Below are 18,533 nucleotides of genomic sequence, written 5' to 3' on the forward strand. Positions count from 1 at the left end.
TTTAAGGACGTTGGATATTTTTACTCGAAAACAAGACAAAAATACTGATTAATAAAGACAATATTTCTCTTTTTTTACTTGCGTGCTTCATTTAATACGTTTTTTTTTGTTTCATTTTTTTTCAGTGAACAAAACAATGATTATTATTAATTAACAAGAACATTATTTAAAATATATTTATTTTATTGTATTTTATATATTTATTTTTTTATTTTTGTTTAATTTTTTTTTTTTTAACTTTTTTATTTTGCTTTTTAGTTAACAAAACAATAATTAGTAATTAGCAATAACAATAACATTATTTAAAATTTAAGTATATATGTTATTGTATTTTTATATATTTATTGTTTATGATTTTATATATATATATATATATATATATATATAAGTATGTATATGTTTTAAGGATGTTGGAAATTTTTCTTGAAAACAAGACAAAAATATTGATTATTAAAAGTATTTTTGCAGTAAACAGCTGTGATAGCGGCAGTACGCTGGTAGTAACACTCACGTGGTTTGTTGTTTGATAGCGGAAATATTTCTCCTTTTCAGTGATATCTTCAACATTTCAAATCAAGCAGAGTTTATACCAGTAGTTGCATTCATAACAGCGGGTGATAAAGAAATGGCTGGAAGCAGATATGACTCAGACTTCCTCTCTCTCAGTGCATCATGGGGGCATCCATCTTACCTCTATCATAAGGGCGTCTGCCGCCCCAGACACGCAGACGACAGTGGCAGGGCTCAGTCTCATAAACCCATCCTCCGTCCCTCTCGTTTTCTGTCCTCCTTGATGCCACACACTCTTTCTCTCTTTATCTGTCTACATCCATCACGTAAACACACACCAAAAGAGCGAAAGGGGAAAAAGAGAGAGAAGAGATATGCACGTCAGGTCAGGGATTTGTCGAGAAAGTGCAGCCCCAGCGAAAAGCCAGTGACAGGCAGGATGGCGACAGAGGGGCGGCCACCCGACACCACACACCGGAGTTCAGTGTGTCTGGCGCGCTCAGAGCCAGAGAGAAGCGAGACACTCCCACATTACACGATCAATGCGCAATCAGGAGGCCGTGGAGAGGCAGTCACCGGCTGCAGGATGAATCCGTCATGTTTTGCTGTCTCCATGATATACAATGCAGCTGACACTTGGCTGTAAGGATGGCCAAAAGTCATCCACCTCCACTTAGAATTACACTTTTATTTGCCTCTCGTAAAAGAATGTTAAGTACCTGTAATGGAGAAACGCCAGAAGATGTCTTGTTAGATATAGTAAAGTTATTCATATATTTATGCTTTGAGCTCTTGTTAATGTTACATTTGAAGTTATAGCGCTATAAAATGGTCAGTTGGGTTCCTTTGTTTGTTTTTTATGTGAAATGGGCAAATCTAACATACTTGTACTGCATTAGATAGCTTAAAGTGTGGTGTTTTTTTTTTGGTGAGTTGATGAGCACACATTTACTGACAATGTGAAACAAATCTTATCAATATATTTCGTTTTTTTAGTTACAAAAAAAATATGAATCTGATAATCTGATAAAATTTCAAAACCGTTAAAAAATACTTTTTTTTATTAAGTATTAATATTAATTTTGTAAATAACGTATAAATAATAAATTATATATGAATTAACTGAATTAATATAAAACATTAATTTATACATCATAAACTTGACATAGGGAAAAAATTGAAAATGTGAAAAATGTTGTATGTAAGAATTTTATTATTATTAATTCCAAAAGGTAATAAATACATTTAGAATTAGAATTAAGTTTAAAATTATATATTAAATTAATTTATACTGTACAAAAAAAAAATCAGGAAAAAAAATTGAAAATGTGACAAATTAAATGTGAAAAACATCAACTCTATATGTGAGACTAATAATAATAATAATAATAATAATAATATACTATTATATATTTTATTTACTGTATTGTTGTTATTATTATCATCTGTAATGCTATATTTTTTATTTACTTATTATTATTATTATTATTATTATTATTATTATTATTATTGTAGAAAAGTAGCATATTCATTTTTATTTACATTATTTATTTATTGTTTTTTATATATGATTATATGTTCATATTTGGAAGTAATTAAAACATACTGTCTCATTAAGTATTAATATTAATTTTGTAAATAACATGTTTAAATAATAAATTATATAGATTCATTAAATAATATAAAACAATTTAAAAATAGAAAATGTGAAAACTGTTATATAAGATTAATTATTATTATTATTATTATTATTAATGCTATAAATAATATATTTAATAATAATTTATTAAGTTTAAGTTTAAACATGATATTTAATATATTAATTTATACTGTTAAAAAATTATTTAAAAAAAAAACAGAAAAAATAGAAAATGTTGGAAAAAAAATAAATGTGAAAACAATAATTCTATATGTAAGACTAATAATAATAATAATAATAATAACAACAACAATATACTATTATATATTTTATTTACTTATTTACTTTATTATTGATATGGTTATGAATGGTATATATTTTGTTTACTTATTTATTTACTAAATTATTATTATTAATGCTATAAATAAATAATACACTTACCATTAGATTTAAATATAAATTTATATATTAATAGTTCTTTGTGTAAGACTAATAGTAATAGTTATAATAGTATTAGTAGTAATAATAATAATAATAACAAATGATAATATACAATTATTTATTTATTTACTATTGTTTTTATTATTACTATAATTATAATCGTTATTATAGAAAAATGGCTTATTCATTTTTATTTCAATTATTTTTTTACATAGATTTTTAGGATGATTATATGTTTACACTGGAAAATTATCCAAACGTACTGACTGAAAAAGTGCTTTTTACAGTTCATTGACAAAAAAAAAGATATAATCAGTGATGGAAGCGCGTTGTGCATTATCACCATCTGATCTTCAGGAATGTGTCAGAGATGGGTTGTGTTCGTGTAGATGAAATCTAGTCTGTCGGTGCGTGCTGGTTTGTGAGTGCTGACCTCTCTGTCAGCAGGATTATCCGGCAGTATTAATCTGTGATTATGGGAATTATCTGTCCACGGTGTGTTTGCATCTGTTTGTGTGCGTGTGCGTGTGTGCGCGCTCTTACTGAGTCTGATCGTCTCTGCTTACATGCTTCTGACAGACTTTTTAACTAGGCTTTGTTTGGCACCCCACTGCCAGTGCAATAAGATAATTATTAAGTCTAAAATCTCCCTCTTTAGAGCACACAGTTGTGTCTGTAGCAAGAAACGCTAAATACCTCGTCTGAGATGCTTTTATGCAGCATATGTTAATTATACGCAGCAGCACAATTGCTTTTGACAGTATTACAACAATATCCTGTCAGTCACAACAGTCTCCTCACTTAGATCAAAATCAAGTTCGTCCCTCTGTATGTGTCACGCTGATATTTAATCGACAGCAGGTTAGTTGAGAGATTGACAGCTAATGTGTTTGTCTATTAGGACATGTTTCTCACTCGCATGGAAAGCCTGCTATTATTTTAACATTTTCCTGAAAAAAAAAAAAAAAAACTCAACTTCCCAAATCACGTGTGTGCCTGCATACAGGAGCAGAGATAGAGTGGCATTGTTCAGAGTGAGATGTTGCGACAAGATAATTGCAAGGTGTGTCTCAATTCAACTGTTTTTAAAGTCTGTTATTGAGCGGATTTGGCACAAACCGCAAAAGACATTAAGTACAGGAATTTAAACAATGCTTTGTTTTTCCCTCTAAAATCTTTATCCGGTGTTTACAAGAATTCCATAATTGCACGCTAACGGTTTTTATGTTGCTTATTGATTGTTATAATTGATAAATGATTAATATTTTCATTCATTAGCGACTAAAACAAGTTTATGCACTCAACAACCCTTATTGAACGATGGTGCCCACATTTAATTGCATTTTAGTGAGAGGTCTTTCACCATCTTCAAGTTTTTGGCCCTGTTTGTTGATTTTTTTTTTTTTTGTAATTTAGAGATCAAATTGTTTGACGCAGTTGCATGTCAAAGTAAAGTTGGCACACGGCTGTTCTCTGAGCAGCGGATTGGCTAAAGTATGAAGTTGGCCAATGGCCACACTGTGGGGTGAAACGGATCTCTCAACGCAACGGTGAGGAATGTTCCTGCTCTACATAGGAAGTCTGTCAGCAGCTTGTAAATCAGCCCAGCTGGAAGGCACGTCAGGAGAGCAACCAATCCGCCATGTCGAGGGTGACGGATCGCTTTCCAGCACCCAGCAGTAATTCACATGTCATGTACACACATGGTTTACAGAGAAGACACGAGTGCAAATACACAAGAAACTCAAGCCCGGGGACCTCCCCGTTGGTTTGATATACCGCAAACCCTGCCTACGTCTATCTGCATACAGTTCTCACTTCATATATGCACATCAGACGTTCACTGTGAAGATCAACATCAAACATCAAACATCAAAGTGAAGATCATTAGTAGGTCACAGTCACATTTACTGTCTATGAACGCTTGCTTACGGTGTCAGAATTAACAATTGCTAAGCAAAAAATGTGAATAAATATTGACTTTGCTGATTAGCTAGTTATTTGTTAAACATACATAAACATACATAAAATATAAAGTTGTTGTTTTTTAATCAAATGGAAATTCTAGAGCTGAAGTTTTTAGGGCTGTCGAACGATTAATTGCATACAAAATAAAATTTTAAGTTTGCCTAATATTTGTGTGTGTATTGTGTGTAATTATGTATATATAAATACAAGCGCATTCATGTATATATTTAAGCAATATTTACAAGTATATGTATTTGTTATAATTTTTATAGAATTTGTATTATATATAAATATTTTGTACATAAATATTTTCCTTAAATATATACATTTGTGTGTATATATACATAATTACACGCAGTACACACACATATTAGGCAAACTCAAACTTTTTTGTATGCGATTAAATGTGATTAATCCTACTTAATATATGTGTGTATACTGTGTATATTTATGTATATATAAATACACACACATACAGTATATATTTTGAAAATATTTACATGTATACATTTTTATTGACATAATTAATATTATATATAAATATATTTAATATATAAACAACTTTTTTTCTTAATACATCCATGCATGTGTGTGTATTTATATATACATGATAAATATACACAGTATGCGATTTATCGTGATTAATTGTTGCACAGCACTAATATAAATACACACAAAAATATGTTAGATTTATATGTAAAATATTTATATTTATATATAATATAAATTATATAGAAGTGTTTACATATAAATATATATTTTAAATATATTCATATATATGTGTGTATTTGTATATACATAATAAATATACACAGTGTATGTAAACATAGTGTATGTAAACACAAACTTTTATTTTGAATCGATTAATCGCGACTAATCGTTTTGCGGCTCTAGGAAATTCGTCCCAGTCATGTTTTCTTTGTTAAACAAACATTACTTACACTATCAGAAAAAGAAAAAAAAAACAATTATTTTATGTTTTTACATTACCAGTGTAATTAATATTCAAATTATTAAAGTCAAATATGAATCTCCTCAAAGTACTATTTTTAAGCATTTTACATTTATTACAAAATAATAAGTCAAGGCAGTAACGTGAACTTAACGTGCACCTATTATTTGTAATAGTTAACTTTGAACTATTTTAGAATTTTTTAGATCATCAGTCATCAAAGCTCGGTAAATATTGTTCACAGACATAGACATTTACTTTAAATTTCACCAAGCTGATTACTCACTAAAAACTCCCACAGATGATGTTTTCATGCCATTTCAAGTCTTATTTTGACGTAACAAAGTGGTTATATCTAAATGTGTGAGTTGTTTAATTTTTTTTTACATTAGTCTTTCCATTAACCCCATTAAATTCTTCATTCTAACCAATTTGCGAACACGGAATGCGCACGAACCCAAGAGGCGGGATTTACAACCAGTCATACCCTCCTCTCACAAGACATTCCCCCCTTCATACTCAATTACCCCCCCCACCCGCCCACCCACCCACCAAACTCAACGTACACTTTAGGGAGTCTGTTAAAACTTAATGGCTTAAGGGGAGGTGAGAGGAACCTGCTGGTGTCGCTTCTATATCTAATAATGTTTCTATTTAAAACTAGTGATTTTATACAGATTTATAATGTTATATTTTGCAATATTGGCATTGTTTTATTTTTGCACTGCAAATGTTCTTCTCATCCAATATTTCGAGGAGGCCCTTTGCCCTCTATCATTTTCAAGTGAGACAAAAAGTTAATTTTGGAAATTAGTTTTTCAAGCCATTCGTCTCTTTTCATCTGATGTAATCATTCAGCAACAGTTCAGTTACTTTTAGATGCTCCAGATCTAGACTTTTTGTTCTTACAGAAACAAGCAGATTTTTTCATTGTAGCTTCTAATTATGCCTCACTAAGTTAGGTTTTTGTATCAAAAACATCAGGTTATTTATAAGATTGCTCATTTGTAAAGTTCTGAAGTTGAGAGCTGCAGAGAATGAGTGGAGTGATGTGTTTGTGTTGGTGGAGGGTTATGACTCACTGCTTTGCAGTAAAAGTTAAAGGAAGCTCAAGTTCCTGTTTGAGCCAGCTTTGGCTCTTCACCTCCTTTTTCATGTAGCCCGTAGCCTTGACATCTCTCATTTTCTCTGAGTTATTTCATCCTGCTCGTAGCTTGATATTAAAGGTATCTGTCACACGCGGCGCTTCAATGCCGGCCAGGGAGACGGCGTGCGCGCTGAGGTCTTGATGCTTCGTGCTACATAGTAAGTCTTTGTGGCTGCGGTACATTGGCGCTTTTAATGAATCATTGCTAATTTGATGTCACAGTGCTTTTTTTCTGCAGCGTCAAGAAAAATCCTGCTGTTGATACAGCGTTTTTACTAGCAGATTAGGCAACGCTAATTCAAGGGCTGAAGAACAGCTATGTATTAATTCATTAATGGACGCACGCTATTGACAGCTCGGGGAAGTGCTGGATCTCTTTCTGATATTCAACACTTTTGGATGTGTGTAATTAACAGTGTTAGCAAGTGTCAAGTTAGGCACTTAGCGTTAAAAGCTAACACAGTTTCCATTAATTTCACCCTCGCACGACACTCAGGAGGGCCGCCCACCGGCCCCCGGCTTAATTAGCGTGCGCGGGCTGATGGATTTATACATCAGTGTCATGTGATTAGCTCACCAATGAACGGGAATCACCCGCTTTGATAGCAGTAATCGCGGGGCTGCGAACGCAGCTTTAACCCAATTGATCCGAGCGTGTTGTTTGTTCTCAGTCTTCCTCCGGATGATTTGGTCACGGGCCAAGATACAGCCCGTCTGCCGCGTTAGGCCCCGCCCCCTCTTTGCAAGTTTGAAATGTGAGCCGCCCATGCTTCCCCCCCCCCCCCCCCTTCCGCCCTCTGGCAAAGTGGCCGTCGCATTGCATGGATGTGTGTGTGTGCGTGTGTGTGTGTGTGCATGCGTGTGTGTGTGTGAGTGATGTTACTAATGAATGAGGGTTTTAGGCATGTGGACAACAGCATACATCTGAGGTGAGGACGTTTGCTGCTTTTTCTTCCTCTGTCTCTCTTCTCTTTCCCTGCCCCCACGTCCCTCTCTTTCTCTGTCTCTTGCTTCTTTTTTTTTTAACCCTTTTGAAACACAACGGTGCTTCCTGTTCATTTTGTGGTTTTGCACTGCAGACACTTTACAGGCTTGTCATTCTGTATGTGTGTGTGTCTGAAGTTTTCGAAGAGCTTAACCTGATTCCCCGTGGGCTACGTCTTGGAGCAGAGAAGCCAGGTATAGCAGGAGCCCATTAGCACAGAACTCCATCTGTGATTGGCTTTGCACTGGAAACCCAGAGACCGCCGCTGAATAATTGATGTGCATTGTGCAGTCGCTGGACAGGCGAAGAGAGGGAAAACAGAGAGAGAGCCCCAGACAATCAGACCGAGATAGACAGAAAAGCTCGTAGATTTCTCACGGGTTCGTCTTTGCCTGCTGGTGAAATCCCATTTTCTCTGTGCAATGAGAAGACTGCGATGAGAGCCAGATCTCGAGCGTTGGTAAGTCACGTGATGGTCGGAGTGCATGCGGGCAGGTGTATGCGTCCTGCACATGATCGAGTCTGCGTTTGACCTAGTTCCCTCTCTCCCACTCAAACGCTCACACGTAGAGGGTCAAAGTGGGTTTGATTATCTCCAGGAGGAGAGCTGACCTACTTGGGGCGCAGTGTTTTTGTCAGTCCTTTAGCGGGTTGACGTGAGCCTGGCGACAGCGTGGCTCCAGCCGGTTACACGGAGAGTCTCTTCCACCGTGCCGGCTACTGTGTGTGTGTGTTTGCTCTTTACGGGGCTGTAAATCATTGGATGGGGGAGAGGTTTTTCACATTGCATTTGAGGTTCTGTTTGATGGGCTGATTTGTGAGGGAATGAACGTGGGAAATTCTGTGATGTGTGAGGGCTCTGCCCCTGCTTTTTGTATATTTAGAAAGCTGGCTTCATCTCTTGTGTTTCTACAGCAGTCTAGGCATAATCCCTAGATATTTATAGTAAGTAGTTGTTTCTTGTAACTGCTACAGGGCGGCAGTTAAAGCGTCGTAAGGATAATATACTGCTCGAGCGGAGTCTACAGGTTCCTGTGAAGTTTTGTTAAAGCTCTCGGCCTCTGAGTACATGCTGATGGGGAAATAAACAGCAGTTTGCTGTAATGAGGATCCTGCTGTTCATGTGTGAAACTTCCTCCTCAGTGGTGAGGAGCTTTTAATAGCTCGGTGTTCTTTACCCATGTGTCGTTTTGTGTTTGCTGGATTTACTTTAAATAAACATGCAAACGTTATACCAACGCATTGCCGTACTGATGTTTTACACTAGCTACGCTAGTTTCTCTTGAGGATAAGTCAGTAAGACACCTCTATGGATTTTTGTGTTTTTTTTTTTTTAAGTGTATTTTTTAAAGGCAGTATTTGCATGTTGATTATCTAAGGTATACAATGAATAATTACTCAATTTATCAAAGTAAAACAGACTTAAACGTGTTGTGTATTGCTGCATTTACAGTAAGTTGTTTAGGTCGCAATAGATAAATAGCAGAAAACATACATCATAGGTTATATTTTAAAGCTTTAGGACTTTAGCTGCTGTTTAACTGCAAAAAGTAGACTAGCAAATGCATTTCATGAATTTTCCACAGACCCTGATAAAGTGGCATTTCCCCAGTGCAAACACTTAGCGTTGCCCTTAGATACAAAGTGGATGTAAGGCAAACATGTCAAGAAGTAGGCTGTGTTAACAAATGAAACAAACTATAAACTGTCTGATTACTGTTGAAGTTTTTTGATGGGATAGTTTGGATTTTAAATTCTGATTAGATGAGCGGTGGTCAAAAACAGTAATGTAGAAAGCGTTTATCTGCATTTTACAAAGTACTAAGCTGCTACACTGCTTGGCTGTAAACTGTCTACAGCAGTCTAGTAATTAATTATTAATAATATTCATAATTGTAAATATTGTAAGAAAAAATGCCTTGTATTTTATTACTGTTGTCACCAATTTATGTTTATAGTTATTTATGTTTATAGATAAAATCACTGTAAGGTGGAACCAGTTGCATAAACTTTGCTATGTTAAGATAGTGTCTTAAAAACTAGTTTGACCAACTAGCAGTTAACTAAGGGGTAATCAGACTTTGGATTCTACTTAGACTAATTTAAGAATTTTACAATTTTGACCAGTCTTAAAGCAAAACATTATATGACTAACTTTTAAAACTAGTCTTAACCTTTTATGCAGCCGGCCCCTAATCTATTTAATTTGATATATTTGTAGTAATTCCATAAGCATTGTATGCACCACAATTCAAAAGTGTGGAGTCAGTAAGATTTTTTTATTTTTTGAATACTCATGCATTAATTTGATTAAAAGCAATAGTAAAGATGTTTATAATGTTACAAAAGATTTCTGTTTCAAATAATTGCTGCACTTTTGACCTGAGAGAGAATCCTGAAAAAAATGTGTAATGGTTTCCACAAGATATTAAGCAGACTGTGATAATAGGCAATTTTCAACTGTGATTAGTAATAAAGGTTTCTTGAGCACCAAATTATCATATTACAATGATTTCTGAAGAATCATGTGACACTGAATACTGCAGTAATGATGCTGAAAATTCAGCTTTGCCATCACAGGAATAAATTACATTTTAAAATAGGAAACAGTCATTTTAAATGATTCTGTTGTTAAGTTAGAAATACACAGTCAATGATGTGAATAAAGATATGAATAATCATTACATCTCAGTTTTAACCATCACTGCATGAATTATCTTGTCATAAAGATCTGTTATGAAGTCCTAGAGAGAATTTCCATTAGTAATACAGGGTAGTCATAGCCTATAGAAAAAATATATTAACGGTTGAGAGCGATATGCTTGTTAATATGACTAATTTGATATTTAGATGTTTCCTCATACAGAGACAAATGTGTTAGTCATAAGAAGCGTCATCGAGATTTATGCACATTTGTCCAACTGTAATTTAAATGATGCGTCATGAGAGATTCTGTGGTGTATTTTTGGACATATTTAGATTTGTAGATGTTGGAATGCCATCTAACATGCCATGTTACTTTTAAATGCATCATTAGGTTTTTTTTTTTTTTATAATAATACTGTGTTAGACCAAGATTCTAAGATTACATTTGAGTTGCTTAGCTTGAAATATCTGACAAATGTGCAAGCACCTGGAATATTTCAGCAAATGCATTGATTTTTAGATCACTTGCTCTTCTGAGATGAGAAGTCAGTGTTTCGCACAGCAGACCGGAGCAGAACCAGGGTTAAGAACCTCGTTAAGTCCCATCAATTCAACCAGGACATCAGTTCACCCATTGATGATGTCAACTCTGCTTACTGATACTATCTTGTCTTAATATTTCTTTGCCCCCTTGAGTAAAATGTTGAATTTGAACCCTACAGAAACCACCACCTGCAGGAGATGTCAGAGTGACACAGGTACTCTTCTGTGTTCTAGCATTGTTTGGCTTGTGAAACACATCTAGTGGAGAGCTCTCTCTCTCTCTTCATCGTCACCCTGGGCATTCATTCTGTTTTTTTTTGTTTTTTTTTATTCATCCGTACGCAGTCACAGGAGATGAATCACGGTGACGCAGACGCTTTTGATGTGCTTCCTTTGTTGCGGGGTGTGTATGCGGGGGGTCATTGGCTTCTGACTGAGCATCCATACCTGTTTCACAGACGCATGGGCTGCACTGTCATCTCAGATTGTCCCGGGATTTTCTCCCGTCATCTTTTGCGAAGGCACTCCGTAGGTTTACGGCGCAGGTTTTCAGCTTTTTTCCGGACTGTGCAGCTCATTGAGCAGGAATGACGTCCCATTTTGTGGTATTTTTTGTTCAAAACAAAGCCTTCATCCGTATGTCACTCACTTCTAGGGCTGCTCTGTGTTGTATGTCAGTTCTTCTCTGTTTCATCGCAGTCATTCATTTCCATTTTAGCCGAATCTGTAGCGACAATGCACTGTGCCGTGTGCTTCGAATTCCTTTCCAATTCAAAAGAGCATCAAGCTGTTTCGATTCTCTCAAACAGACAGCAGAAAGTCAGCGAGCGCACATTGTACGAATGTTACTCCGCTGTAGGAGGCGCATTACATCTGTCACTGACAGAAACAGACAACGACGTGATCGTTTATTTATGTATTCAAATGAGAAATATCAGTTTCATCTGTTCAAGCAGCTACTCTGTGGTTGTGTTTGTGTAAATCTGTGTGAAGTGTTTTTAATCTGCCAGCATCTAACTGTGTGTGTGTGTGTGTGTGTGTGTGTGTGTGTGTGTGTGTGTGTGTGTGTGTGTGTGTGTGTGTGTGTGTGTGTTGTGCGCTGGAGAGAGTCCTGAGCAGTTATGTCACCTGGTGTGAGCGGAGGTCACTTTGTGGCCTGTTAGCCTCAGTTAGGGGTTAATAACTCCGACGTGTGAGTGTGTGTAGATGGCACTTAGGTTCAGCTCTGGCCTTAATTAATATGTGAGCCTCTCGTACGCGAGAACCTGCCCTGCGTCATTAGTTAATAGTAGTGCACTGCTTGTGCACATGCCTGCCTGACTGCCGGCCACTCAGAACAGAGAGAAGACTGTTTCCTTAGACTTCACCAGGCCATATTTACACAACCAGTGCATTTTTACAGTTTTAGCTGGAAGCCTATGTAAATTAGCCAAACTGTTTAATAAATTAACACGTAATTGGAATGAAGGAATGTGTTTGTGAACGATGGTCGTTCTTTTTTGCAATATTCCACACCTTAGTTAAAGAATTAGTTCACTTTCAGAATAAAAGTTTTCTGATAATTTACTCACCCCACGTCATCCAAGATGTTTGTCTTTCTTTGTTCAGTCAAAAAAAAAAAAAAAAGGTTTTTGAAGACGACTTCCTCAAAAAACTTTATCTCCAGATAAAGAAAGAAAGACAAAAACATCTTGGATGACATAGGAGTAAATAAATCTTCAGGAAATTTTTATTCTTGAAGTGAACTAATCCTTAAAGTATGGATATTACTAAAAAAAACACTTAAAAAAGGATAAACATTAAAAAACTTTTTTGCTGTGAGAATTTTGGCTTTGGCATGCCGTTTCCTTGTATACACCGTCATTGGCTTGCATTTTTCTTGTCTTTTCTTGTATTCTCCTCACAAACGTGCATTGTGTGTTGCGGTATTACACAAATCTCTCTCTGAAGGCTGTTGGGAAGTTCTCATTTAAGCTGCTTACACTCACTGGAAAAGACCTGCATTAACAGATTGAAGTATTTAGGATGGATAAATTTGAGGAGGAATTCGTAAAAATTAGGCTGAGACCCAATATTTTCAAATAAACAGATTATCTGCCACTTGAACTAAATTCATTATCATTTTCTGTCTTTTTTTCCATTGCCTAACTTAAAAACATTGGGTAAAATGCCAGTTTGCCTTATGTGGTTTTTGATAAAAAACGCTTTTAACAGTTTCTACAGTGGTCTCTTACCCATGTTGGTAAAGCATCTGCTGTTGGATTTCTCTTTGGTTGGTTTTATAGGTCAGGTAAGGTGCTGTGATGATCTTAGCAAGGTGAGGATGAAGGGCAGAAACAGTATGGCCATGCGGACAAGCAGGGTTGCGTATTTTCACTAAGTGGTCCAGGAAGGTCAGTTGACATGTCTGCCAATTCACTCTCTGTGGCATCGGTCTGAGACTCTCACAGACTCACAGATTGAGAGTGAGGGTGAGAGAAAAGGTCTCCGAGGACATTTGGAAATATGGCTTGTGTTATGAAATCCAGCCACATTTTATGTTCTAGACGTCCTCATGAGGTTTGAAATCTCTCTTACTTTCCAAAGCTGCACTAGTCGAAATTCCAACGTATTCTGTGAATAAAAAGTGGACAGGACATAGATTGTGGAATTCTTTTAGTGAGGTCTGGCCTTTGGCAGAAAATCAGGGTTTTACCTTCGCCAAGCATTAGACCTGTTCCAAAGCCTAGTGAGCTGTCTCCCTAGCATTTTGAAGCATCATAACATATCTAATTTTGCCAAATTTGAGGCAATTGTGCATCTTTTACCAAGCAGGTAATGTGTAGATGCATTGTGACAAGCTCAATGAAAGAAATCCAAGATGGTGGACAAAATGAGAGAAATGTTGACTGTCCTCCTTTGTCCAAACCTCCGTTTACTAGCAACATCATAATCAAAAAGCTCATAATATGGCATTGAAGCCAGTAAAACTGTGAGTTTGGCTGCAAAGAGGTGTTGGCGGAGACGAAGCGGCCAACCTGAGAAAGAGCGACAGGCAAACATTCTTGGGGCGGCTTCAGAGGTGATTTGGGTAACCGGGGGTGACCTGGGTTTCCTACATACTTGATCATTTGGGGATTTACCCTGGTCAGTTATTCAATGCCCACTAAACCAGCTTGGAGAGCCTCTTCTCTAGACAGGGAGGGGGGTTGGTTTGTGTAGTGTCTGTTTCTCTGCTCTGTTTTGCCAGAAGTCTGTAGAGCCACAGGCTGTTGTCCCCTCAGTAAGATGGTTTCTGCTGCAGTCTGGCACCTTTAGAAACGGCAGAACATGGCTAATATGAGTCGCAGAGCTTGTGTGGGTAGCATTGATCTTACAGTGTTAGCAAATGTTGCTGTCTGTTACGTTGGAGTGCTTTCTTTTTAAAAGAGTGACAAAATTGTCTTAACTATTATTTGTCATATATAGGATGTAGGGATTTTGAAGAGGGTTTACAGTTTAGTTCTTTAGCTTTTATTTTATTATTACTAGATTTATTTTTTACTTATTGTTTTAGTGCCAATGTTAATGCAGTAACTAACTGATATCATCTAAAAATTCTCAGTTTAATACAAATTTTTGTTATGTTTTAGAATATACCATATATTAAAAACTAACATGTATTTGTGATCATTCAAATTAGTTTTGAGGTTAGTTTTTCCTGGTTGTGTTTTTATGAACAACATTAACAAAATGTTTGACTAATTTTTAGTTTTTGTTAGCAACAACACTGTAAACACCACCCATCTTTTCTTCAAAAGTTATGTATTTATATTAACATTTGAAGTGTTTTACAATGACACAATGTGACACCGTACCATTGATTTGTAAACACTGTTAATGTATGTTCTCGCCTTAAAACGACTTCTTAAACTGTGTTTAACAACCGTTTTTGAATCTGCCGTGTTGTGATAAATAAGTCTCAGACTGTATTAGAGTCTGGCTGGTGTAAGCAAACCTCAGTTTTATCGTCTGGCATGGCTTTGTGAGAGCTGTGTTCTGTGGCGGTACTCGTCTCTTTCTGCTGGGATCACTGCCTGGTGCACACCGCTGTGAGCCAGCCCTGCCACCATAATGCCTGCTGACATAGACCCAACACACAGCCATGCCACCGAAATGCCCACTGCCACAGAGCTACAGTAGCCTACTGCCAACTTAACACTCAACACAACCCTTTCTGGAGCAGGTGTCTGGCAATGCAAACAGGACTAAATGAGGGAAGGGAGACAGATGAAAGGAAAGCAGAGACTGAGAGAGGCGTTTTAATACAGGGAATGAAAGAAAAATGTGATTAATGCCGATTTACTGGTGAGTAAGGATTCATGATATCGTTTGTTAGAGAAACTTTCTTTTTTGGTACTCGCTACTGCTGTTTGGTAAAGTACAGTGGGATGTACAATTTTAATAGGGGCCATGAACTGCCTTTGTTTTTTATTTTGTACTGTTCTAGGAGGTCCACTTATAATGTTATCAAGATTTTTACTTTAAAAAAGCTATTTAGAAGCTGTTTTCTGTCCTGCTTTTATCTTCCCTCAGCAGAACACTCTGTTTGAATAGGCGTGGCGGACTGTAGACTCAAAAGTAAACGCCCACTGCTATGATTGGCTAACAGCGTACATTCATTCTTCATAGATGGACGCCGCTGTGATTTAGGTTTAAAACGCATAAATAACTCAGTACATATCAAACTATCTTTACGAAGAGACGAAGCAATAGTGACAATGTAATGAAAACAGTTAATTACGCCTTTGTTGCGAAATCACTGTCGGATCCAATATAGGTGGCACAGCATTGTCTTGTAGTTTTAATCTTTTTTTAAAATCCTGTGTTGAATTGTGTCGCTCCGGTTACTAACGTAACCTCAGTTCCCTGAGATAAGGGAAGGAGCATTGTGTTGCTGACGCTATGGGTAATTATAAACAAATCCGCTGTAAAATAAAGTAAACAATGGACTGAGTTCTTACTGATGCGGTCTGGAACGTCATTAAAAATCACTCCACTCTTTCCTAAGGTTGGGATCATAAGGATGCCAGTGCAAAGACTGTTCCACAAATTGGCACTGCTGAGCATCCTGTTGTTTTCAGAGCCATCTTTATCGTTTGGTTTCTGCGCGTTCGCCTCTCTGGTAAACGTTATGTGCAAATCGGTGGGCGGGGCTAAACGGATAGCAATGTCAATCTTATTCTGTGGAGGCGGTTCTTAATCAACCTATTACATCATACATAGAAACATTCCAAAAGCTGTCGTTTTGGCGGACTGCCTTCAATATATGCTGTTTTTAGACTAACGACAAAGTTTTGAAACTTAAAGGATGTTTTTAAGAGTACAATGAACTCTGTGTCAAAAGATCAAGTCAATTTTGGTTTCTCAGATCATCATCCCTTCCGGTACACTTGTGTACTTGCACAACAGAAGCTCTATGCAGACATGACTATTGCAAATTAATTAGATGCCAATTGTTTTGAGATTCCTCCAATCTTGAGACATTTTGTTCTGATGTCGCTGTTTCTTTGTGCGTATTCACAATATGAACGCTCAATGATATCTTTTTTGTTACTGGAGCATTTTAAGAGTAAATGTGCTCAATCTTGGACCAAAACTCAGTGCATCAGTGCATCTCTATTGATGAGGGAGATCGCATTACAGTAGATGTTATGCATTAATATGACAACACAGCCCCGTGGGTAGCGGTGGAGGCGAGGATGTTTGCGTGTAGCTGTACACAGCTAGGTGAGAGGGATATTGTACGCAGCCGGAAGGTGCCGTGTTGATTAGGTTGTTTTTCTGTAAGTTTACTGGTTGAATTGCAGGCAGGAGAGCTCTAGTCTTTGTTACGTGTGGGAGGCATGCTAGGCGGGGAACAACAGTTGAAAATTGGCAGGCGGCGTCTGGCTGTAACCTGTCATATGAGCTCTAAGTTGGTCTTTTGTGAGAAAATAGCAGTTGCCAGCATGCAGAGGTAGTGATTTAGCTGGCCGATAAGCTCTCTGTAATGGCAGGGTAGAATAATTCTCATTGAAGTAGGTGGGTGATTCCAGCCTCCCGCTCCAATCCTGCTGGGACGGCTTTCACGCCTGTCGCAGAGAGGTGAGAAGCGTTCTCTTTGAAACAGACCCCTTTGATATATTTACACAAACGCGATTTTCTCACTGTAATTGTGTGTTTGAACTTGGAAGGGAAAGTGCGTCAGGTGCCGCTGGGATATTGAATAACTTAAAGCTGTTTCTTGGAAGAACTCCAGTTTGGATTCAGCAATGCATTAAGGCTTCTTGAATTTTATTCTGAAATGGTTATTAATACAGGCATTAAATGACTAATGTCGCACAAATATGAATGAAAACCAGTCGTTTACTCTAATACTTCAATCCTCCTGTGGTTCCAAACATGTTTGGCTTTCTGTCTTCCTTAGACCGCAAAGGAAGATATTAGGTCTCAGCCCTTTTTTTTCCAACCAGTGTCTGTCAAAATCAAAAAATGACAAAAAACACTAGAAGTATCAAAAACTGTTCCATACAATAACTTGTTTTAAAAATATAAAAGTTTGGAACTTGAAGCTGAGTAAGTGATTTTTGTGTGAACTATCCCTAAAGTGCAGACTGTGGTAAATAAGACTGAGGTATGTGTTTTTCAGGAGCATGTGTGCTGGTTTACGTCCCCCCAGCAATAAAGGCGCTGGAGACAGCTGAGCAGTCTTCATAGTCATTACTGGCTGATCGATTTAGAGAGGAAAGAGCCAAGACAGACGTCTGTCTCTCTGCACCAGACTCTGAGAGAGAGAGAGAGAGAGAGAGAGAGAGAGAAAAAGAGAGAGACATTCTGGACTCTTGACACCACCCTCTCTGTTCAAATAGCCATAGCAGGTTTTTTTACTCATCTACTGTCTGTGAAGTAGATTTAGAGAAGAAAGAGGGGTATTGTTCCATGTATGAACTCGTCTTGGGGGAAAGAGAATATTTTATAAAGTCCCTTGCAGAATCTGTTTGATGGCAAAGGAAGACTAGAGGTGCAGCACTGCTGAAACAGTTCCTGGCTTTTGTTCTTGTTCTGTCTGCGTGTGATACAGTTTTTTGGAGGATGTTTTTTTCCCTTCTTGTTCTCTGTGTGCACTTCTGAGTTGTTCTATAAAACAGGCACCTTTTTGATGTTGGAAAGATGATTTATAAATAGGTACATGGCTGTAATGATTTTAAATATTCTGCCAGACAAAGAATGTATTTAAATGCTATTGAGAATGTGATGAGGTGGAACATTTAAAAAAAAATCATCATCCATTTTCTAAATCTTTCTATTTTGCTATTTTTCGAATTATATATATATATATATATATATATATAAATATTATTATTATTATTATTATTATTATTATTTTATTTATTTGTTTTCATTTATTTCCTTCATTTTTATTCTATTTTATGTTATTAGTTGAATATGGGATATTTGTCAAATGTTAAGATTTTAATCCTGTCAAGCATGCAAAAACATTCATTCTAAAAATGAAATGAGTAGAACTTTAGAATTTGGCTTATTTAAAACTCAAATGATGTCACTTCTTCATGCCATTTAGAATGAGAGTTAATGCTTATTTTAAAGTAAATAAGTAGTGTGATTGGATAAATAATATGTATTATACACCAGGGCTGCCTCCTCATAGTCGACTATTAGTCAACCGTTAGTCGACGAGAAG

The 18,533-nt window shown here is 36.6% G+C and overlaps 1 protein-coding gene across 9 annotated transcripts in view; it reads left to right on the forward strand.

Annotated features, from left to right (window-relative positions):
* zmiz1a (zinc finger, MIZ-type containing 1a) overlaps nt 1–18,533 on the forward strand; it is a 166,753-nt gene that overhangs the window by 133,886 nt on the left and 14,334 nt on the right. For 3 of the 9 annotated variants that reach the window (XM_051125690.1, XM_051125688.1, XM_051125689.1), the window contains exon 8: nt 11,011–11,046. The exons of 2 other annotated variants lie outside the window; for them this stretch is intronic. In XM_051125690.1, the coding sequence (XP_050981647.1) occupies nt 11,011–11,046 (36 nt within the window). Of the gene's footprint in view, nt 1–6,664; nt 6,816–7,461; nt 7,587–7,752; nt 7,837–7,951; nt 8,103–11,010; nt 11,047–18,533 lie in introns of those variants that run through there. 4 more of the 9 variants (XM_051125695.1, XM_051125694.1, XM_051125698.1 and 1 more) reach the window with 4 other exon arrangements.

This window comes from Labeo rohita, chromosome 13, assembly GCF_022985175.1.
Source record: "Labeo rohita strain BAU-BD-2019 chromosome 13, IGBB_LRoh.1.0, whole genome shotgun sequence".
In the NCBI taxonomy this organism is placed as follows: domain Eukaryota; kingdom Metazoa; phylum Chordata; class Actinopteri; order Cypriniformes; family Cyprinidae; genus Labeo; species Labeo rohita.